The sequence below is a fragment of the Schistocerca piceifrons genome, chromosome 4 (assembly GCF_021461385.2).
Source record: "Schistocerca piceifrons isolate TAMUIC-IGC-003096 chromosome 4, iqSchPice1.1, whole genome shotgun sequence".
Lineage (NCBI taxonomy): Eukaryota > Metazoa > Arthropoda > Insecta > Orthoptera > Acrididae > Schistocerca > Schistocerca piceifrons.
In genome coordinates this window covers 435,547,504-435,571,473 of record NC_060141.1, presented here as the reverse complement: position 1 = coordinate 435,571,473, position 23,970 = coordinate 435,547,504, and the positions used below count along the sequence as shown (strand labels likewise).

General features: G+C 37.5%; 1 protein-coding gene across 7 annotated transcripts in view; it reads right to left on the bottom strand.

Annotated features, from left to right (window-relative positions):
• The window catches only part of LOC124794748 (glucose transporter type 1), a 502,711-nt gene that overhangs the window by 191,715 nt on the left and 287,026 nt on the right, over nucleotides 1-23,970 (bottom strand). For all 7 annotated transcript variants that reach the window (XR_007016606.1, XM_047258356.1, XM_047258358.1 and 4 more), the window contains one exon: nucleotides 13,549-13,656. Coding sequence is in view for 6 of the 7 variants with exons in the window: in XM_047258356.1 (XP_047114312.1) it covers nucleotides 13,549-13,656 (108 nt within the window). In the remaining variant the exon portion in view is untranslated. The remainder of the gene's footprint in view (nucleotides 1-13,548; nucleotides 13,657-23,970) is intronic.

Here is a 23,970-nt window from a genome sequence, read left to right as displayed (position 1 = left end):
TACAACAAATTCATTAAGACAGGTTGCTTGTGCCCAGCAAAGAGAGGTGGATGTCCCAGTGTGAGTGAAGTGAATGTGGAGGGCGTACTAGAGACATTCATAAGGAGTCCAAGGAACGGGTGTCTCATGCATCCCGTGAACTCGAAATGGCTCCAATGAAATTCATGAAGTGGCCTTCCCGTCACCAGATATCACTTCATGTGACTTTTTTCTGTAGGGACACTTTAAAGATCTGGCGTAAGAACCACCTCTACCACATGATGTAGCAGAGCTCTGGGAGAGAATACAGCAAGTGACTGCCACAGTCAACGATACCATGCTGCGACAGGTATGGCAAGAATTCGATTACTGTACTGATGTCTGCCGGGTCACTCATGGTTCACCTATCGAACGTTTGTAAAAAAACTTTCAGAGTTTCTTTTCAAAATGCAATATGTATGACATCTGTACAATGCTAAGTTCTTGTGCAATAAATAATTGAGAGTGTTCCCGGACTTTATATACATACTGTATATCCAAAGTTCAGATCATTCAAGTCTTATTTCAAAACACTCTTCTGACATCAACTGTCAACCATTCCGACCACACTTCCACTTCTGCAACTGTACAGTTCAATAGTAGTTTCCTCAACCATGATGTCTGCAGTGGTAGTGGAGCCCGAGTCTTTGGAGATGGCACTGGGCTGCCCACCCTGGACTGATTCAACTGCTCCTCACATTACTTTTAGGAGCGAGTTGCAGTTGCTCGTGACCAACAGTGATCCAAAGTTCTCCTTGACCACTTGTAATTTTTATGATCATCACTGGAATGTAGATTTCTTTTGTAAACCTGAGTAGCTTTTTGCAATTGACAAGAGCTTCACAATTAAACTAAGCATCTTTACTGTCGATGAACTAGAATTGTTGACAATGGCTACATGACAACATCTTCAACAGTAAACAACTGCCAAGAGCAATCTTTGTTATACATGCTTGTTGGAACAGCTATGTAAATTTGGAGCTGTGAGCTTCCACAGCCTATGACTATCTCTGGCACCTTCAAGAAGTTCCATCCAAGAATAAAATTATGACTACCTTCTTTTAAAACCACAAACCTGCAAGGCTGTGTTCCAACATTTATGGTTATTCTTGCAGTAAATGTTCCAGACAGTTGGATGTATTTTGCATCTCTGACCTTCAGCACAACTGCTTTCATTTCATGGAAAGTAGTCTTCTTCAGCTGGCACAAATAAGCATTTAACATTAGAGAAAATTAAGCTGCTGAGTCAACTATCACATGGACAGATTGGTCGTTGATGGTGACATGAATGTGATTTCCTGACATCTTGGTAATTGTTGCCCATGGAGTATTTTCATTCGTAGTGGCTCCACCTCCATACATGGTTAACTTGCTTAGTTTCCTGAATTTGGTGGCCAGACAAGTGGCTGGTACCTCTTTATGGCTATATCGAACAGTTACAATTGGATTTTTTCCAGGGTTAGAAATAGATTTTGTATCACACATTGACTGTAATCATCTGCAGATGCCTAGAGTGAATAGGGCTGTTGTGATGGTTGACAATGTGCAGTGTAGTGGTCATCAAAAACTCATTATCTTTCTATGTAGTAGCATACAGTGAGTCCGGGATCCTCTTTGAAAAATACCAGCAAGTTGTCTGCTTTCCTCCATATCTCAGTAGTTCCCTGAGGCATTATACTTGGCGGATGGTTGGCTGTACCTGTGTTGTTTGGGTGTTAGGTTGTTATTTGATGACTGTGACTTAAATCCAAGTTGACGAAGTCCATTCTTCCTGGCACATTTGGCTGTTGGTGGTGATTGGTACTACAGATCAATACACTTCAACGTTCTTCATATCTCCTGGCTGCCATCTCTTGTTTACTTGGTCCAATAGTTGTAGCTGCCATAAATTGCTGCATTTCTTCTCTTACTACCAAGTGTACTGTGTCAAAATGGCACCAACAGTTAAGTGTAGTAACACTTTGGTCTCATCAAAAGGCAAAAAATAAAGACTTACTCATGTAGAGAATGTAAAAAGCGAGTGATAAAGGAATTTTGTGTGCCATGTGCAACTAATGGTAACGTGAAAAGTGCTTTAAAGTAAACCTAAAATTCCTCAGTGACTATATTCCACAAACATGCCATGTTTGTTTATGAGTCAATCTAACTGATCTTGTAAATGCATTGGATTCTAAAACCAATCATAAAATTACTAAAAAATGGCAGTGAGGCATTAAAAACCGAAATATTGACTATAAAGAAAGGAAATGATAGATTAATGTGAGAAGCAAACATGTTAATGTAAGGGAAATACAATGACATTCAAGAAATGAAATTATAAATTTGCTACAAGAGGACTTTGAGCATTTAGAAACTGAATTATTGATTACAGAAAAGAAAATTATAGGTTAAAAAAAAAAAGTCTTGAGTGTGTGAAATCCATCAAACCGAAATAAGCGTGTGTGTGTGTGTGTGTGTGTGTGTGTGTGTGTGTGTGTGTGTGTGTGTGTGTGTGAGAGAGAGAGAGAGAGAGAGAGAGAGAGAGAGAGAGAGAGAGAGAGAGAGAGAGAGATATCAGCAGACATTTTCAAATTATCCTGAATTCGAAACCAAGTGTACCTGAAGGTGGAAACGAAAAAAAAAAAGGACAAATAACAGATGTGTTTTAATTCATGGCAAGATAAATTCTATCCAGAACTGCAGCGAGGAACAAATAATCAATGAAACCATACACATTATTCACTCAGCTGAAACTATTTCTACAAATTCAAAAACGGTTATTTGTGAAAACTCGCACAGGAGATTGGTAAGTCATATACAAATGTAAGTAAAATTAAAAGTTGATTGAGTGAACAATGTGGCAAGCTGGGTGCAATTTTCATTGACTCAAATTTTTAAGTTTTAAGTGTCTGGCTAAGGATGGGCTACACTTTAATAGAATATGTTCAATGACTTTCAGAAAAATGCTTGTAGACATCTGCACAACCATGAAAAGCAAGAGAAACTGATAATTTCTGAAGCAGGTGATAAACCAAAAGGACAAGTCGAAAATAAAAACTGTAAATATAATGAAACAGCAATGCTCTTCAAATCATAAACAAATGCAAAAACTCTGTCCTGATGCATCTGAATATACATGGTCTAAGAGCAGAATACCCAAATCTTAGTTACTCTAAAATTGATTAACTCACAGTTATATTTTCATAATCTGTAAAAATAAAGGTATTCTGCATAAATGAACACTGGCTCACAAAAGAATGAAAAAAATGCACAGAGGTTTTAAATAAAAGTTAAAATTTTAAACTTGCCAGCAATTTTTGTAGAACAAACAAATCTCATCACCGCTCCTGTATCCTACTTGATACCTCAATGATCTACGAAGTGAAAGGAAATTTCATTTGTCTGAATGAAGGATGTATTTTTTTAAGTAGTTATGTAGAGCTACGTGATTTAAATATTGTGCTCAAATCAATTTACAGAATTCCTGGAAGTTCTGTCACTAAATTTTTCTTGGATAGATTTTGCTCTATTTTAGAAAAACTTAAGAAAGGATGCAGGGAAAAAAGTGTGAGCATAGCAAACTTCAACTTAAATACTTTATCTGGAAACACTGTTAAATATTGTGATTTAATCCAGAGATTTGGATTTAAGTTAAAATTTACTGTGTGCAGTAGAGAAACTTCCACTCAGCAACCTGCATGGATAACATTATAAGTAATTATCACTTTGATGATAGAAGGAATTCTGACTAGCCCTAGGGATATCTGATCACTCATCTTCGTTTATAAAGCTCAAAAGAAAAAAAAAAAAGTTAAGTGTTATAAACTAGCCATTGGAACACTGTGCTTGAAGCTACAGAAACTTTCACAAATTTTTAGATTGTTTTCAGGTGTGTTCAATGAAGCACTTCCCCTAAAATATAACCAAAAGAGAATAAAGAGTAAATGGAATTGGATTACACCAGGAATAAGAATTTCTAGTGCCAGAAAAAGACAGCTGTATAATGAGCTTAAAGTAAATAGAAACCCCAATTTTCTAATTTATGTTAGCATTATATGACTATATACAAGAAAGCTGCATTGGCAGCAAAGACACTGGCAAACAATCAATACCTTCACACACACAAAAGAAAAAAAACACACACAACTACATAACAAAAGAAGTCTAGTCTGTTGTAAAATTAGAGTTGGCAGCAAATGTTAAACAGTACAGAAATTTCACAAATCAAGATTAAGAAAAAAGTTGTAAACCCTGTTCAAATGTCAAATCGCTTCAACGAGTTCTTTGTAAAGGTGACAAAATCTGATGCAGATATGACAGCCTACCAGAAAAAGATGAATATTACACACAAAGATAACAAACAAAATATTTAGTTTAAAAAATTCAATAGAATCACTCAAAGATGTGGAAGACATTATACAAGGTGTTGAATTTTTTTTTTTTTTTTATTTTTTTTTTTTTTTTTTTTTTTTTTTTTTTATCTTGTGTTCAACATGCCTCCCCTTCAGGTGCGTGGCATATGTCTATGCAGTATTCAAATTGTTCCCACACTGCAGTGTGCATCTCTTGAGTTACAACTTCCACAACTGCCATTATGCAATGTCTCAGTTCATTCATTGTTGTTGTTGGTAACGGAGGCACATAAACAGAGTCTCATGTAAAATCCCACAAGAAATAATCATATACAGTCAGGTCTGGTGACCTTGGAGCCCAGTAATGTAAGGCTGAATCATTTGGTCCAATGCAACTGATCCATCATTCAGTAACCCTTTGATTTCGATTCAAAAATTCCTGCACTTCCATATGCCAGTGTGGCGGTGCCACATCCTGTTGGTAGATAAGTCATACTAATCCGTCTCCAACTGTGGGAAAAAAAAGTTCTCAAGCATATCGAAATATGTGCTTCATGCAACATTGTTCTCAGCAAAGAAAAATGGGCTATCCACCTTTTCCCATGAAACTGCACAAAACACATTAAATTTTGGAGAGTCCCTCTCATATTGTACAACTTTGTGTGGTTGTTCCGTACCCCATGTTCTCACATTAGAACTGTTAACCTTTCCATTTAAATGGAATGTTGCCTTGGCACTATACACTAAGTGTTGAAGAAAACTGTCATCCTCCATCTTGCCAAGAATGAAATTACAGAACTCCGCATGTTGTTGTTAGTCACCTTCACAAAGAGCTTGCAATAGCTGAATTTTGTATAGCTTCATGTGTAAACAACAACGCAACACACATCACATGGACATGTGGACCATGGCGAGCTGTCGAGCTGCAAGGTGAACAGATTTCTGTGGACTGTATGAAACTATGGCAGATGCATTCGACGTCTGTGTCAGACACTTGAGGACAGCCCAGTGATTTGTCTTTACACAAACTACCTGCTTCTCAGAATTGTTCATGCCATCATCTAAAGCTCTAGGCTGTAGGATGATCCACACCATACCAACCACGAATGTCACGCTGAACAGTTATTACTGATCTGCACTGTGCAAAACTTAGAACACAAAATTCTTTCTGTTGTCTTGACACACTTTTTACTAGAACTGAAGTGGGTGCACACTGCTGCTACCTAGAGAAAACAATGTAAAACTTGCGAGTCTGCTGTTTCCAATAATGTTTTGTTTACGCACATCTCAAATAACATAATAGTAATTTTTTTTTTTTTAATTGGGTGATTCTTTTTCATACACCGTGCTATGAATAAAAAAAATTCACCTGGAGGAGTGGAATGCCTTACAATCAAAGCTGTATGCTGTGTTATTTCACACCCATTGGCTAGTATTATAAACCAGTCCTTTGAACAAGGGTGTTTTTCAAATTCCTAAACTACACTGAGAAAGTTGCTATTCAAGCAGGACTCACAAGGTGGTATAGGAAATTATTGTCCTACATCTCTCCTCCTCCTCCTTTCTAAAACAATTGAAAAACTTGTGGCGAAACAGTTTGTAAATTTTCTTAGAGGAAATGACAGTATTTCTAAAAATCAGTTTACTTTTATAAATAAACTGAAAGCAGTCTTGATAGCATAAATTTTAATGTGTTGATCAGTTTCGATCTTATTATAAGATCATCTTCAGACCATAATTGTCTGCTGGAGGCGTTGGTGCACGGTAATCCTCTTACTGCAGTACACCATCAGCCACAAGCAAGAGGGTTGCCATGCGCCACCGCCTCCGGTAGACAACTGTGGTCTGAAGACGATCTCATAATAAGATCGAAACCGGTCATCACATTAAAAATTTATGCGATCAAGACTGCTTCCAGTTTATTTATAATAATTATAGATCGCTGTTTCCTATCACAAGAACTATGTTCTTTAAAATGTTAAATCAGTTTGCTTTTCATTGAAGAGAGAGCATAATAAGTGCCACCAGAGAATTTACAAAAAACATAAGCATCTCAATGGACCAGGTTTCAGACATTTCTGTGATCTAACAAAGGCCATTGATTTAGTGAATCCCTCATCACTACTTTCCAAACTTAAGAGCTATCAGAGCAAGGATACTCCATTACAGTGTTTCAATTCTTATCTGACAGAAAGGAAACTGACAAACAATGGAACATCCAGGATGGAATGTAATACTATTATGGAAAGAATGGTTGCTACTCACGGAGTTGCAGATAGGCATAACAAAAAGACTTCACAATTTGACAAAGGCCTTGTTGGCAAAAAGCTCATTTTGTAACTGTCTGATTGTTCTTTTTGTTGTGTGTATCTGCAACTCAGCATCTCCACTAGTGGTGAGTAGCAACTGTCCTTTTTATAATATTGTTAGAAAGGAAACAAACAGTTATTTTAACACCAAATTCAGTTAACTACTGCTCTGAATGGAAAACAATTTCTGAAGAGGTCCCACAAGGTTCAATAATGGGTCCATACATGTCCTTGCCATTTGTCAGTGTTTACCATTCAATATTTATGCTCCTTCAGTCTTTTTCACAGGTGACACCTCAGTCATAATGGAAAACGACACTATTGAAAAAACTCCAGATAATGTACTAAATGTTCTAGGAAAACTTGAATCCTGGTTCCATAAAAATGGACTAAAACTGAACGCCACAAAGACCCAGATAATACAGTTTGTCTCTACATCATTGTCAATGTGCCATATAAAAATACCTCATAATAATCAATTGGTAACAGAAGTCAGCCATGTGAAATTCTTGAGCATAAACCTTGACTAAAGTCTAAACTGGGTGACACATATACACTTTTTGACAAAGTAAATACCCTTGCTTTTGTTATGTTTATTTTATCTGTTGCCACTCATGTGGACACTAGAAAGACCATCTATGATGGTTATTTTGAATCGGTTATTTGATACGAGATAATTTTTTTGAGAAATTCTACAAACAGCACAAGGCTGTTAATTATTCAGAAGGAAATCTTTAGAAACCCATGCCATATGCTGACCATAAAAATGAATTATGCTGCCCATCATTTAAGCAATTGAAGATACTAACCAATCCTTCATTGCACATTTTTTAAATTTTTATTTTTGCATACAATTAACAATTTAAACTTGGAAAGTACTGTTTTAGCCACAGCCATGGGCACAAGAAGAACTTCAAACTTCTTTCACATCGCTTAAAACTTTATGCTCTGACACCACTGTACATGGGGCTAAAAATATGTAACAAACTACAAGGTAAGAACGTATTAAACATGACCCTGGCTCTTTGGAAAGTTAAGCCCATGAAGTTTTAGTAGAAAAATGTTACTATACCATTGAAGAATTCATGGAAGACAGTTTGACAACTTGAACAATATAAATATTTAACTATTAATCCATTAACTGTTAATATAATACAAATGTTGTATTTTATGTGGTTTTATTAGAAGCATTTCCGTAACTGTTAATCTACAATGCATAACTTTCTAAAAACATTGTAAAGATATCATTTGTGACGCATTATATTCTTTTGAAACTTGACATGTCTCTTGTACTAATTACCTTAACACTGTTATGTAATTAGACTAATAAATCACATTTCACACATGAGAGAGGAGGTGTCATGCATGGTCTTCCGCAACTCCCATATGGACCACATTCAGGAGATAGTCATACTTCTTTTGTCCAGCTCTTTTCTGTTGCATTTCCTCAATCTGCTGGCACTATCTGATGAACTACTCATGTTGTGATGTCCTTCAAGATGTGCTTGATATATGTCTTCTCTACTCCTTTCACTTCATTAGCTTCTGTCATATTCAGAATCACAATGTGTCATAGACCCAAAACATTTTGTATTTAAGAATGTGTCATTTCCATATGACATGGGCCATGTTTTTCAATAGTTGTTCTGTTAAGCAGATATTCTGCTGATAGTCACCAATTATTTTCTTCAGTATGACCTCAAATTTGTCCCATATAACAAGTTTCTTTTCACTCTTCTTGAACCACTGCTGAGTTATACCATCCAAGTAAAAGTACACATCTACTAAACATGTCACTTCATCGCCTGTTTTATTCGACAAATTGGTCAAATCCTTTGAACCATTTCACTGGGTCCTGACCAGCATCTCCGGAAAACAATGATGGATGCCTGATGTCCATCTGACTTATTGCTGTTTTGGAATCCAATAGTCTCCTGCATATACGAACATAGGGAACACTGCACTGCTTGTATTCTGATTCCTGTTCATGTAGGCAACAGTTTTTATGTTGTGCAATTGGAGCTGTGGAGATGTAGTAGTTTTGAAGTACCTGGCATCACCACCAAACAATGTCTGATCCAAAAGCAGCATCGTGAGTACAATACAGCACTTAGCACTGAAAGCACATTTATTACCTACACCAGAGTACAGACAGAACAGAACTGAACTCCTGGGTGGAGTATGCTGTTATTTATACAAATATCAAATAATCCAGAATATACAAATATTACGAAATTTTGAAAATCTTCCAGAAATTAAAAATACTAAACAACAAATAACTGTTGGTTGTTAGGTTTTAATTGGTGACACTCAGCATACCGGCCAGTTATGCTAATCCCTACTCCACGTATGCAGCAGACTTTATGGCAATATCAACCATGAGTTTTTTTATTGAAAACTTCAGTAGAATTTGTGGCTTCTGTGGGCCGCTTAGGGGAAATAGTGACACTTTATGTGTATTATGTCAATTGCAAAGTGGAACTAATTTTGTTAGAAAAACAACAGAGTCAATCAAAAACATGTTTTTTGTAGCCAAAGGTTTTTCTTAAAAATATTAATAAATACAATATGTGCATCCAAAAAGACATCTTCCATTGCATCTGGTCTGTTACTTTCTAATTATTTTCTCACCAATTTTACTATTTAGAGACAAATTTACCATCGTATTGCAAAGTGTAAAACCAATTGTTATTTGAATTAATCTGCTTCATATTTGAGTAAGTTAGTCTATCATTGCATCATGACTAGTTAGTTTTGGCACTGTGGCCATTCTCAAGTGAGACCTATGAAATGTACACTAAACTATCTCATACACATATGCAACGAACACTGAACTGGAACATACAAGTTCACTTCTATGAGATTGTCTGGTTTCCATAGTGGTGGGATTGAATCATAGCTCACATTTTAATACCTGAGGATGACTAATGTTGGCTGAAAGCAGTTATTTCATTCGAAATAAAGGTGACTGCCAGACAATTAAATTATTTCCATATAAAAGTCACTATAAGTGTAAACAGAACCTCATTAAAAAACATGACAAGAATGTTGCATTGTATTCCCTTCGTCAAGGTATCATTAAAACACACAGTATTGTGGATGGTGTTTTTTTCCCCCACTTGTTGCACGTTGTTGACATTAACAACCAATGGATTGTACAACCAGTCCTGCCTTGATCAAGATATTTGACATGCACAACAATTATGAATGCTGTAGTGTACTCAAACCCATCAGGTACACTAGGAAATATGTATGCAAATGTATCAATCAAGCTGTGTTCAATTTCTTAGCGGAAGAAGGACTTGTGGTTAGTAATGATTACGCAACTCACCACCAAATTGGGCATTATTTCAGAAGCAACAATGACTTCTCTGAATTTCCTGTTCATCACAGACAACACACAGTTTATCTCCAGGTTACTTACCCTGAGAGGTTAACGCGAGAACCTTAATGAATGCAAAATGCAAGAAAAATGCGAAAAATCTATGAAAAGCATGCTGTCCAAGTGCAATTAAGATAATTTTGTAAAACCACTGCTACATCAAGAACTGCCTCATTATTAAGGCTGAGACACCAGAAATAAGAAGAACAAGGATCATATTTCGTGGTACCTCCTCACATTAAATAATCAGCATACAACATTCATATGGCCAACTTAGAATGCTACTGTGTCTGCCCGCTTCTCCACATGTAGTTCTAGATAACTTCAAAACTTTGACAAGTACACATATAAAAGTTATAGCAAGGAGAGTGAAGCTCAGAAGCCGGTCGAATATGGGATATACCAGGAAAAAATATACTAGTGGCTATGAGGACTAACTCAGTTTCTTGCTTAGAGCATCCATTCACCGTTTCAATAATATTTGTTGACTGTTCAATATTTTAGTTTCTTGCAAGATCTTCAAAAGTGACTTCATAACATTGGAAAGAGCTGAAGGTCTCATGTTGTTCTACATTTTGATACGAGACAAATTTACCACATCTCACTACATGTTTTCTTTAAGATACTAGTAACAGACATTATGGGAAATTTATTCATTTTGTTAGCTGGTGATTCCTGTTAATCATTTTCAACTTATTCAACATGGTATACAATCAGATCAAATCACTGCCTGTTTAAAGAAGTTAGTTTTGTGGAATTTCTTGAGAATTCATATTGATGCAATATACGTGACATGACCTCCAGAATGATTGCAGTGCTGACAAGTTATCAGCAAATTCACTGGATACTGGTACGGAATTATCACTCCAGGGGAAATGCAAGTTCTTTCTATTTGATGTAGCAAATATGGCTGTGTATTTGGATGATCTGATCGGATGTTCTCAAATATGGCAGAGAATCACCTCTCTGCAAATTGGCTGTGGAAGTGAATGATACTTTTCCACAAGAGACACAACTACTTCCCTTAACAGTGAAGTTATTGTGCTCCAAACCTACAACATCCTAATAGCCCAATGTTAATGTTCTGCAAGAAAAGCAAGCACTGTATTATCAGGTTGAGTGTCCTAAAACCTCAGCATATATGGAATCAACCTCTCAACTACGTGTGAAATAGAAAGTTCCAGTAATACTTCTGCAGAACTTTGTTTAATGGAACAAGGCTTTCCATAAAAACTAAACATAAGGCAACTGTAGCTGAAGCCATCACTTTAACTTATTATGCTTAAAAAATAAATTAAAAATGGGGTGTGGAGGGGGTGGGGAGGGGGGGGGAAGGGGTGCTTGCTTATCAATTTCTTACCTAGCCAATATACAGGAGAAGCTTCTTTCAAAAGTAACCAAGTCTCACGTGGTTGGCCACCAATACAAAGAAAGGTCTCTCACATAAGAAAATGTACCTGGCTTGCTTTTTAATATCAAATAGAATGAACATTGAGTACATTGTCTACAAAAGATGGCTCTAAATACTGTGTACAGCACAATTTTGTAAATAGTTTTTAATTACATTAGTAACTTACAGACACCTAAAAAAACATGAGCATGATGTATGATTACCTCCTTGTTGTATTTCTTGGTTAAGTGCCATTCAAATTATTTTTCAAATTATCTAAATAATAGGTTACCATCTGGTTATACTTATAAAGACATACTAAGCAAATCCAAGTTATGTTTATTCCTCACAGCTGCCTCCACTATAGGATGAGGAATTACTTTGACTTCTTGCTTTATTTGTATTCCACCCAGGGGTTTTACTGTTGGGTAAAGTTTGATGAAAATGATTCTTTTAACAGAATGTTAGAGGATTTAAGCTGACCTGGTAACTGCCACTATGCTTGCTTCACTTCCTGTATTATTTTGCTTCCCTTGCTTGGAAAAAGCTTTCTAAATTGTTAAGCAAATATTTCCTGAAGTTCTCCTTAGCAAAGGACACATCTGTCTTATCCATTTCATTGTCAGAAGGTACTCTAGTTTACTTAAACTGGCACAAGCTATAGTTTCATGCTGCTTTTATAATACTTAATAAATGTCTTGGGTGTCCAAGCCTTGTCAGAGTGTTTGAACTTTAGAGACTTAATGCAGGTGGAAATCTGAGAAGATTTTATTCAGTCACACTGCCAATAAAATGTGCATTCTATTTTTATAATTTTTGTGAGAGCTTTCCTTGGGTTCCTTATCAATCACAAATCAGCTTTGTTACTCATGTAAGAAGAACTCTAGTACCTTGTTTTCATGAACACATTTCTAATGGGACTGGGGTCTATCAAAACGACGCCTTTGCATAAAATGAGAAATTTGAGAAGGCTACCTTTTCAACTCTGTGAATTTTCTCAAGAATGAAGTTATATAAAATAATGAATCAAGATTTAATTTTTCATGCTTCTCAGTTTTTTCTGCATATGTTTTGATTTTACTGAATTTTTCTTTCATATCTATCCATTTGAAAAATTACTGTTGAGGAGATTTTACAGACTCTGATAGCATTTACTAGTGTTGGTTACTTATGATAATGTACACCTTTTTAGACCATAAAGGCGTAAGTGTATGAAATTAAATTCCTGGGTTTTCTTTGATATCCGTATCCATCTAAGTATAAATTAATGGCGTGTCATAGATCACTAGTTCTTCACTCATTGGTATTAGTTTGTACATGACAGTCTCTAACGCAGTTGCTCTTAGATTGGGCAGTGGGAACATGCCTCTAAGAAAGTACTCTTAGTCAGTAGGTACATTCTCCTTTTCCTATATCACACTGGTCTATAACTTTAGGTTCCTTTCTAATGATAAATACAGTTCTCCATTGTTTAATAATTCTTCATGTATTTGCTCCCCATGTGTGTTTGTTGTTCTTCAAATTCCTAATATTTTCATATTTTTTACAGTTTATAGGCCTTTAATTGAGTATTAAATATGGTCATCCACAGACATTTAAAGAGAATGGTGAATGCTAGTTGTTACACAACTCTCAAAATGAATTGTCCTGTATCTCATTAATGTTGTCCTTCCTTGTAGGCATATTAATTTTCCAGTCTTTCTCAAATTACTTTGCTACACTGAATTTCTTGATAAGACACTAGTTCTTTGACTCAACAGCATCATTTTATGAAAGATAAAATTTTCTTCGAGCATTAAGTGTGTGTGTGTGTGTGTGTGTGTGTGTGTGTGTGAGTCGCAACATTCTGTTCCACCTTTCTTCATATTTTCTTTATTTCTTCCTGTTAGTTATCATTATATGATATACATTTTATTAGTTTTTTTTCTAGTCCTAGTCAGACATTTTTTCTTACCACTGGTAAACTTCCTATCAAAAAATGTTGACATGGCAGCATATTTCTATTGTGGTGGTCAAAAGAAAGCAGATTCACCATATAATACAGGGAAACAGACTGTTTATATAACCAGACAATGAAATTTTTGCTTGGAGTCATGTGTTTCATAAAGAAAAACATACCTTTTCTTGCCTCTTCTTCCCACTGTTTTGTTATGAGCAAATATCTAGGTGATTCTGGACAGACTGGTAGCAAAATTAACTGTAGGACAGCAGGGCAGACTGCAAGACCTGTAAAAAAAATTCACTGAGTGTTTAATTATTTGTCTGTTCATACAGAAAACACACACACACACACACACACACACACACACACACACACACACACACAAAGAAAGAAAAAAAAGCACATACATGCAAATGTGAGATGGGGGTGGGGGAAGAGAGCAGAACCAAGAGCAGGTAGATGAGGTAGGTGTTAATTAGAATGGCAAGCAGAGAGGAGAGCAGGCGATGAAGAATCTCACAGTAAATAATGATAAAGTATTTGTTCTGCCAAATATAGCCTAACAAGGATACTTAGTCTAAGAACCTACATAGCTCATTTGTCAGAATTTCATTTTTTTCCTTCTCTATAAGGTTAATTGCACTATTAATCTTTGCAACAACAAAAAAAAAAAGAGCTCCTTGTGACTTACACTCCCTTGTCCAAATATTCACTGCAGAGTATGTTCTTTCAGTCACAAACCCTAAGACTGTTTTGATGCACTTAACTGTTTTGGTTGTCTGCTAGCTGTCTTCATTTCAGCGTAACTATTGCATCTCACATTATCAACGATCTATATAATGTCAAGCCTGCCCCTGCAACCTTTTCCTTTCTCCATCCATAGTTTTCAGCAATGACACATCGTAAAATGAAATCATACTTACTATATTTCCTTTCCACTGTTTTCTTAATCATTGACTCACTGCAGGACATTGATCAATATACGGTATTGCAGTACATGTGTTGTTCTGATTATGATTAAAGCTCCTTTGGCACAGCCATTACGAAACATATCAAATGAATTTGCAATTGTGAATAAGGACTACCCTCAGCTGTAGAATGGAATGACAATGATGAAGATTTGTGCCAGATCAGGACTCGAACCCGGATTTCCTGCTTATCACGAGCAATCCCATCATCATTTGGCTATCCGTGCATGACTAATGGTGACACCCAAACTTCCATATCCATGAATGTCCAAAGGAACTTCGCATCATAATCAGAACAACACAGGCACTGCAAAATCAAATTTATTTGCCGATCCCGGGTAAGCGACTTTCAAGTACAACGTCTGACCTGTATGGGAATATACATAATGGATGTACGAGTTCAGGTTGTAGATGCATGGCTGATGACATATGGAAGTTTGGGTCTGGCCATGAGTCATGCACGGATAGCAAAATGGTAAGGCAAATGCTCGTGATAAGTGGGAAACCCAGGTTCGAGTCCCAATCTGCCCCAAATTTTCACTGTCATCATTCCATTCTACAACTAATAGTAGTCCTTATTCGCAACTGCGAATTAAATTAATCAGTATGTCTGCCAATCTTCAATAGTTCCCTGTAATACCACATTTTCATGGCTTATGATCATTTCAGCTGCACCTTACTCCATTATTCATACTTCTCACCTACACAAAGCTGTGAACAAACATTACAAATTATTAACTTTTTCTATTTGAATGTTAGTGTTTGTTTCTTCTTATAGAAGATTCTTTTGTCTTTTGTAAGCCTTACCACAAAGTGTTTCTTGTATCTTTAACTTTATTCTCTAGTTTTTAGATATCAAAATTCATCCACTTCTTCAAGCATCTTGTGCCCAAGTTCTACATCTATCATCCTGAATTTCCACACCATTACCTCAGTTTTCTTTTTCTTTATCACATATTACAACTGTCAGCTAGAGACATTTCCATGTCATTCAGCAAATGACTCAATTCTAATTCACTTTCAGCAAGCACTAATATGTCATGAAGGAACCATATGCTGTTTGTTTTCTGTCCTTGACAAATTACTGCATGTTGAGATAGTCTGTTACTCCATTCATTGGGGAATATACAAATTAAACATCATTGATGACAATGTAACAACGAATACAATCAATTTTTGATAAAATAATTTAACTGGATAGATAAAAAATCTACTCACCAAGTGGTGGCAGAACACATACATAAAAGAGGGTTGTAATTAGGCAAGCTTTTGGAGCCAGTGGCTCCTTCTCCAGGCAGAAGGGTTGAAGGGGAAGAAAGAGGGGTAAAGGAAAAGGACTGGAGACATTTAGGGAAAGAGGTAGATTTCGGGAAAGTCACCCAGAACCGCAGGTCAGGGGAGATTTACCGGATGGGATGAGAAGGAAAGTGATTGCTGAGGACTGCATCAGATGCGATTTGAAAACCTGAGAGCGTAAAGGTGGAAGACAGGGTACTATGCAACAGAGACTACTGCTTAAACATAACACATGAGTTAATAGGAGTGAAAAGCTAACTGCATTGTATGTAACACAATGAAACATTCAGAAAACTAAAACAGAGTGAAGAAAAGAGTAGTTACTGTGAAGAAATGCTGAGACAGAAGAAATCAATTTAAATTGAGGCCAGGTGGATGGCAGGAACCAAGCACATGTTGTAGTGCTAGTTCCCACCTGTAGAGTTCTGATAAACTGATGTCTGTGGGAAGAATCCAGATGGTGCATGTGGTGAAATAGGCATCTGTCTGCAACAGGAGATTGCATGTTGCTAGTATACACCCTCTGCCTACACCCATTCATCCTAATTGACAATTTGGTGGTAGTCATGCTGACATGAAGGACCGTACAGTGTTTATGTAACAGCTAGTATAGGGTGTGTTGTTTCACAAGTGGCTCTCTTTGATAGTATGTATTTCACCAGTTACAGAGCTGCTATAGGCAGTTGTAGGAAGGCACATAGGGCAAGTCTTGCAGAAGGGACAGTCACAGGGATCAGTATCAATCCTGGTACTGCTGATCCCTCAAAAAAACAACTTCTGAGCACATCACAGGCAAATCAGTATTCTCATGGTCTGGAATGTATTCATTAGCTACTTCAACAGAGCCATGACTTCCTAAAATCATGCCCTGAAACGAGATCCATTCTGTCTAAAATCTTGTCCACCATACCTAAAAAGCTTTTCGTCTCCCTCCCAATCTCTGCAATATTCTTGTCAGACCTTATGCTCCTCCTGCACCCATCTCCCTATCCTATGGCTCCTACCCCTGTGACCATCCCCACTGCAGTACTTGCCCTAAGCACCCTCCTACCTCCATCTACAGCAGCTCCGTAACTGGCAGAACATATACCATCAAAGAGACAGCCATCTGTGAGAAGACACATCATATACCAGCTGTTATGCAAACACTGTTTGGCCTTTTACATCAGCAAGGACTACCACTAAATTATCAATTAGGATGAATGGGCATACACAGAGGGTGTATAGTGGCATCACACAATACCCTGTTGTAGAGTGTGCTCTACAATGTGACAATTGTGACTTCAGTGCCTGTTTCTTCACACACACCACCTGGATCCTTCCCCCAGACACCAGTTTCTCAAAACTCCGCAGGTGGGAACTAGAACCACAACATGTCCTTGGTTCTCACCACCCACCTGGCCTTAATTTATGTTAATTTCTACCATCTCAGCATTTCTTCACAGTAACTACTTTTTCTTCACTTCATTTTAGTTTTCTAGATCTTTCATTGTGTTACCCGTCAATTTTTGTGGCCCATCTCCCACCTCTGTTACATACAATGCAGTTAGCTTTTCACTTTTATTGACTCATGTATGATGTTTGATCAGTAATCTCTGTTTTGCATATTACCTGGTCTTCCATGTTTAAGCTCTCTGGTTTTCAAATCTTGTCCAATGCAGTCTCCAACAATGACTTTTCTTCTCATCCCATGTGGTAAGCCTCCCCTAACCCAACGTTCTGGGTGACTTTCCTGAAATCTACCCCTTTTCTTAGACACCTCTTCAGTCCTTTTCCTTCACCCCTCCTGCTTCCCCTTCAACCTTGCTGCCCAAATAAGGATCCAATGGCTGCAAAAGCTTGCCTAATTACAACCCTCTTTTATGTGTGTGTTGTACTGTCACTTGGTGAGTAGAGTTTTTACTGATGACAATGTCTATCACTGACTTACACTTCTCCTAACTCTGGCTTCTTGCATCATTCTGTCCACACTTAGGACTGGTCTGGCTTCATAAAAATAAAATGTATTATCCTTTTATACTTAAAACTAATTCCACACTGTCTGAAAATTAAATTACTTTTCTATAAATAACTAAGATTTTATCAGCATACAGGGCAGCCAAATGGCAGGGAATTTGGAATTCACACAGTCTAAACAACAATTAAAGTCTTCTTTCACCGATACGAGTGCCGTTCAGAAAGTAACCTCCAGTTGATTTAAAAAAATACACCAAGTTAAATAAAAATATTTTAATATATACATCTTACAACTACATCTTTGCACTATTTTTCTACATAGTCTCCATAGCGATTGAGGCACTTATCGTATCTCTTCACAAGCTTTGAAATTATCTTCTGCATAAAAATCACCCGCTTGTGCCTGGAGCCAGCCTGTGACCGCATCTTTGAGCTCTTCGTCGTCATCAAACCGCTGTGACCCGAGCCATTTCTTCAAATGCATGAAGAGGTGATAATCACTTGGCGCCAGGTCTGGGCTGTAAGGTGGATGGTTGATAACGTCCCACTTGAAGGACTCAAGAAGGGCCGTTGTTCTGCGAGCAGAGTGAGGACAGGCGTTATCGTGCAAAAAAAACGATACCGGAAGTCAGCATACCACGGCATTTGTTCTGTATAGCCTGTCGTAACTTTTTTATTGTTTCACAGTACACGTCTTGATTAATGGTCGTACCACGTTCCATGAATTCAACCAACAACACCCCTTTGGCATCCCAAAACACCGTTGCCATCAGTTTTCTGGCAGAAAAATCTTGCGAGGCTTTTCTTGGTTTGGTAGGTGAATTTGAATGTGCCCACATCTTTGATTGTTCTTTTGTCTCAGGGTTCACGTACTTAATCCAGGTTTCGTCACCGGTCACGATTCTGTTTAACAATGGTTCTCCTTCGTCCTCATAACGTGACAGAAAGTCTAATGCAGAGGCCATTCTTTGAGTTTTGTGGTGGTCGGTAAGAATTTTGGGCACCCATCGTGCACAGAACTTACGGTAACCCAATCTTGCTGTCACTATCTCGTACAAGAGAGTCTTAGAAATCTGTGGAAAACCAGTAGACAACTCCGACATTGAGAAACGTCGATTTTCACGAACTTTTGCATCAACTGTCTGAACAAGTTCGTCAGTCACCAATGATGGTCTACCACTCCTCTCTTCATCATGAACGTTTTCTCGTCCACTTTTAAATAAACGTACCCATTCACGGACAACTCCTTCACTCATAACTCTTGGTCCGTACACGGCACAAAGCTCACGATGAATAGCTGCTGCAGAATATCCTTTGGCTGTAAAAAACCTTATGACAGCATGCACTTCACATTTGGCGGGGTTTTCTATTGCAGCACACATTTCAAACTGCCACAAAAACTAAACTAGCGCAGGTACGATGTTCACTCGACCACGGCTTGATGCCGACTGACCTGTTGAGTGCGTGAACGCACAGATGGCGTCGCTACTCCCCCCACAACCCATACTGTGACCAATCGGAGGTTACTTTCTGAACCACCCTCGTATTTGTGAAAGCTGACTGGTCAATCCTCTCTGAACACCCCTCCCCCCCAATTGGCTTCTTATTGCTGTCTGTCATGTACTATTCATTCAACTCATCCTAGTAAGTAAACAACAGCAGGACAGTGTTGCTGTAGAAGTAAGAGCTTCCTCTCAAATGCACATCCACAAAGAATCATGCTGAAATCTATGAAGCAGGACTCATCTTCCATATGACAGGTTTCTTTGGTTCCATAGCCAAGTATGACGACGATTATATGAAAAGTGGATGTACATCTGACAGCTTGTAAAATTGCAAGTGATCAGACCCAGTAATGTGACAATCACTACATATAATTGCGTTTCGAGCCATCAAAGAACAACACAAACTATTTCTACACCACATCATACGAAATATATTCTGCATGTTCTATAGAGAGGAGTGTGTACTGAGAAAAGAAGTGAAAGATGTACACTTCGCTTAAAGAACAGCATCATAAAACCATCAAAAGTTGATGTAACGCGTGCTTATTTGTCAAGAGCCAGTTTCAATCAACTGACTTTCTTCAAGTCACAAATATGACTACATCAGATCAAAGGAAGATTCCTTCATGTCAAGTACATAAAAATTATCAGTTGCAGCATTTGTAACTTAAAAGCCTCCATTTTTTACATTAGTCACTCAAACAGGGGACTAATCCGGAATATTTTGCCAATGGAGAGATAATTACAGTGCTTTTTTAATTACATGCCAGATGTTGTGTGACTACACCTCATGTGCCTTTAATGCAGTGGTGTTCGTTGCCTTCTGCAGCCTCATGCCACGATGGTGAGGCAGCATCACCAATGGGAGAAATCCTTTGATAATACCTTACGCAGGCAGATAAATGAACTGTCATACAAACAACAAACTTGTCTGAGTAAATTTACTCTCATTCATCAGAATGTTAGAATACTATTAAACAAAGTTAACGAACCTCCTGTGTTTACATCATCTACAACGTCAAAAGGAAGTTAGAGTGTTATGTTTAATCAAGTACCATGTAAATACAACAATCGACATGTTAAACTCAGAATTATGAATTATCAATCCATTTTTGTACACAAAATACGAGAAAGGAGGAGCTGATGATATTTACTTCTACAATACTCATGTTGGCAGCTGTTCTCGATTCGAATTCTGGAATATTTACTTCATCTTCTTTGGTGAAGGCATTTCGGAAGGCTGTGTTTAGTAACTCTGCTTTGTCAGCACTGTCTTCAATAGTATCTCCATTGCTATCATGCAGAGAAGGCATTGACTGTTTCTTGTGCTAACATACTTCACATACAACCAGAATCTCTTTGGATTTTCTGCCAGGTTTAGAGACAAAGTTTCATTGTGGAAACTGTTACAGACATCTCGCATTGAAGTCCGCACTAAATTTCGAGCTTCTGTAAAAGATCGCCAATCTTGGGAATTTTGCGTCTGTTTAAATTTGGCATGTTTGTTCATTGTTTCTACAACAGTGTTCTAACCCATTTTGTGTACCAAGGAGGATCAGCTCCATTGTTTGTTAATTTATTTGGTATAAATCTCTCAATTGCTGCCGATACTATTTCTTTGAATCCAAGCCACATCTGGTCTACACTTACATTATTAATTTGGAACGAGTGGAGATTGTCTCTCAGGAAAGCGTCAAGTGAATTTTTATCTGCTTTTTTAAATAGGTATATTTTTTGCTTATTTTTTGGAGATTTGGGGATTACAACATTCAATCTCGGTACGACAACTCTGTGTTCACTAATTCCTTACTCAGTTTTGATGCTCTTTATTAACTCAGGGTTATTTTTTGCTAAGAGGTCAAGTGTGTTTTCACAACCATTTACTATTCGCGTGGGCTCATAAACTAACTGCTCAAAGTAATTTTCAGGTTATGCGTTTAGAACAATTTTGGATGATATTTTGTGTGTACCTCCGGAATTACACATCTATTTTCATCCACATATCGAGGGTAAATTAAAGTCATCACCAACTTATCATAAGAGTTGTGTGTGTGTTTGAAATCAAACTCAAGTTTTCTTTGAACCTTTCAGCAACTGTATCATCTGAATTGGAAGGTCGGTAGAAGGATCCACCTGTTATGGTCTTGCTATTCAGGTGATGGTAATCACAGCAGGACATGTGTTGTCTAGATCCATCCGCAGTCTTGTTGGTACGACCACAATTCCTGCGCTGTATTGACTATCACTCTCTTACATTATCTAGTCACATAACTGCTGGTTAATACAATTTCTGTTATCAGTTGTAAATACCTAGGAATGCACTGGTGCTTCATCCCCTGCTCGTATTTCACACTGGATCATGGGTGTTACTGGCAATGGACACCACAGTAAAAATAAAACCTCAGATTCAAACAGTAATTCTTTCATCCACTCTCTCTCTCTCTCTCTCTCTCCCTCTCTCTCTCTCTCTCTCTCTCTCTCTCTCTCTCTCTCTCCCCTTTAGATGCTCCACTCTCCTACATATCACAGTCTTATAGGCAGCTTGCAGCCACTTGTGGTTCACACTCCTCAAGCACCACTCATCCTTGTCTGGAATGTCTCAACTCTCGATTAACATTCCCTTACTTAACTTCATTACTTCGGGGCCAAAATTACCTATATTTACAGGTATCGCTCTTCTGCCATACCTCTCTTGTAGGTGTACAACACTTCTCTTGACAAAGTAAGTTGCTGCATCAAGCATATAGTTTTCCTCCAGAGGCTCCACAACACGCAACATACCTTAAAAAATGGCTCCAAGCACTATGGGACGAGGTCATCAGTCCCCTAGACTTAGAATTACTTAAACCTAACTAACCTAAGGACATCACACACATCCATGCCAGAGGCTGGATTCAAACCTGCCACCATAGCAGCCGCGTGGTTCCAGACTGAAGCGCCTAGAACCGCTCGGCCACAACCTTCAAGTAGATCTGGCTCCATTCACCTAAAGTGCCTTCCCAGTGCCACATGGCACACATCATGCAAATCAAGCCTTAGTGCAATTGTATGTGGTTCAGTTCGCAACAGTTCTACAATGGCAACAGTTTCCCATAGCTGAAGTGTCATTCCAATAAGTTCTAGTGTATGTTCCAAGACTTGCTAAATAGCACTGAGCTACTTAGTAAGTCATGGAAAGTATATTGGGAAGAAAGATTAGAAGCTGTGGGAGGGGAAGTGTTCATTGCAGTTGACAAATATTCTCTCTATTGAGGTCAAATTTGATTGGGACAGAGAAATTATCTGGTGGCGTATAGTAGGTCTGGATGAAATAAAGTTAATTGTTGGATGTTTTTACCAGGCTACTGATTCTGTTGTGACAGTTTTAGTAATTCAAAGGAAGTTTATGGCTAGTAGTGTGGAAATATTAGTTGGAGATCCCCACACATATTGAGTACAGACTGGAATATCTACGGATTCGCTGCAAAGGTACAGGCAGACAGTCTTGTAAATTACTTTTGAATACATTTTCAGAAAACTGTCTTGAGCACCTAATTCAACAATCCACATGTGGCAGAAATATTTTAGACCTTGTAGGTGCAAATAGGTCTGACCTTATCGACAGCATCTGAATAGAGACATGGTTTGGTGATCAGATATTATAACACGTATGGTTACTAAAGTTAATAACTCATTCAAGAAGGCTGGAAACAGGAGGTAAGTAATTGTTAGTGCCCCACTTAGACAATGAACTGAAATCACTTTGCCCCAGCATGATGGCCGTACAGGGTGTCTACGCATTTTCACAGGATCAAATTCAAGACCTTTTCATTACCTCTATAAAATGTGTGTGGTACAATGACAAAACACTTTTTTTGTGAACCTGAAAGCTAGTTGAAATGAACACTGATTGAAAAAATTCTCATATCACTTAAACTGCATGTCAGCATGAATAATTTAACTATGTATGACTTGCTGTGTACCATTCATCAAATGCTATGGAAACATTAAACTCTCACACAGGATGTGTTATCATCACATCAATTAAAATACAAATTGTTTTAACATAGTAATGCAGTGAAAACTTACAATTTTCCCTAACACATTATAACAATTTTAAAGGTACAAAATTTATGTCAAATGTTAAACTTCACAATGAAAGATTCAGTGTTTAAGTTTCTTAGATAAACTTGGAATTTCAACGTCCAACATCTAAAACTTCAGGTTTTTCTTTTGTCTTTTCTATAGCCATTCTTTCTTTTTTGGGGCTCTTATTTCTTGAACTGTTCTTCTTTTAATATTGGCCACTTAATTTTCATCAGATTCCTTTTTTTTTTTTTTTTTTTTTTTTTTTTTTTTTTAAGGCTACTATTCTTACTGATGGCACATCACTGGTTTTGTAATAACCATATTCAGTTGTTTCTCACTTTTAAGTAAACTACCTAACAACTGTATTGCATTGTAAACACTTATTTCTGGAACAATTTTCTTTTCTTTGAACAAGCAACTCCTCGAGTGTGGCGATTATGATTATGGCATTCGATATCCCGCATACTGTCCACCATGCTACCATGATATTGACTGCTAATTGCAACAGGGGACGGGACTGGAGGTATCCAATAGTGAGCACAGCATGAAGCTACAGAGCGTAGTTGAACTGCTTAGTCAACACGTAACTCACAAAAGTGCTACAGTGCTAGTGGTTTTGATACAAAGACCAGTAATGCTAATGATAAACAAAGCAAAAATTGCATCATATCTGTAATAACAGTTACCAAACTTGAAATTTCATCAGAAAGAAACTCAAGGAAATTTGCAGTGTGAGAAAGAAGTGGCAGGTGGAATTTTGGCATTCCTGCGAAATGAGTCAATGAAATGTATGGTGTCATATGTT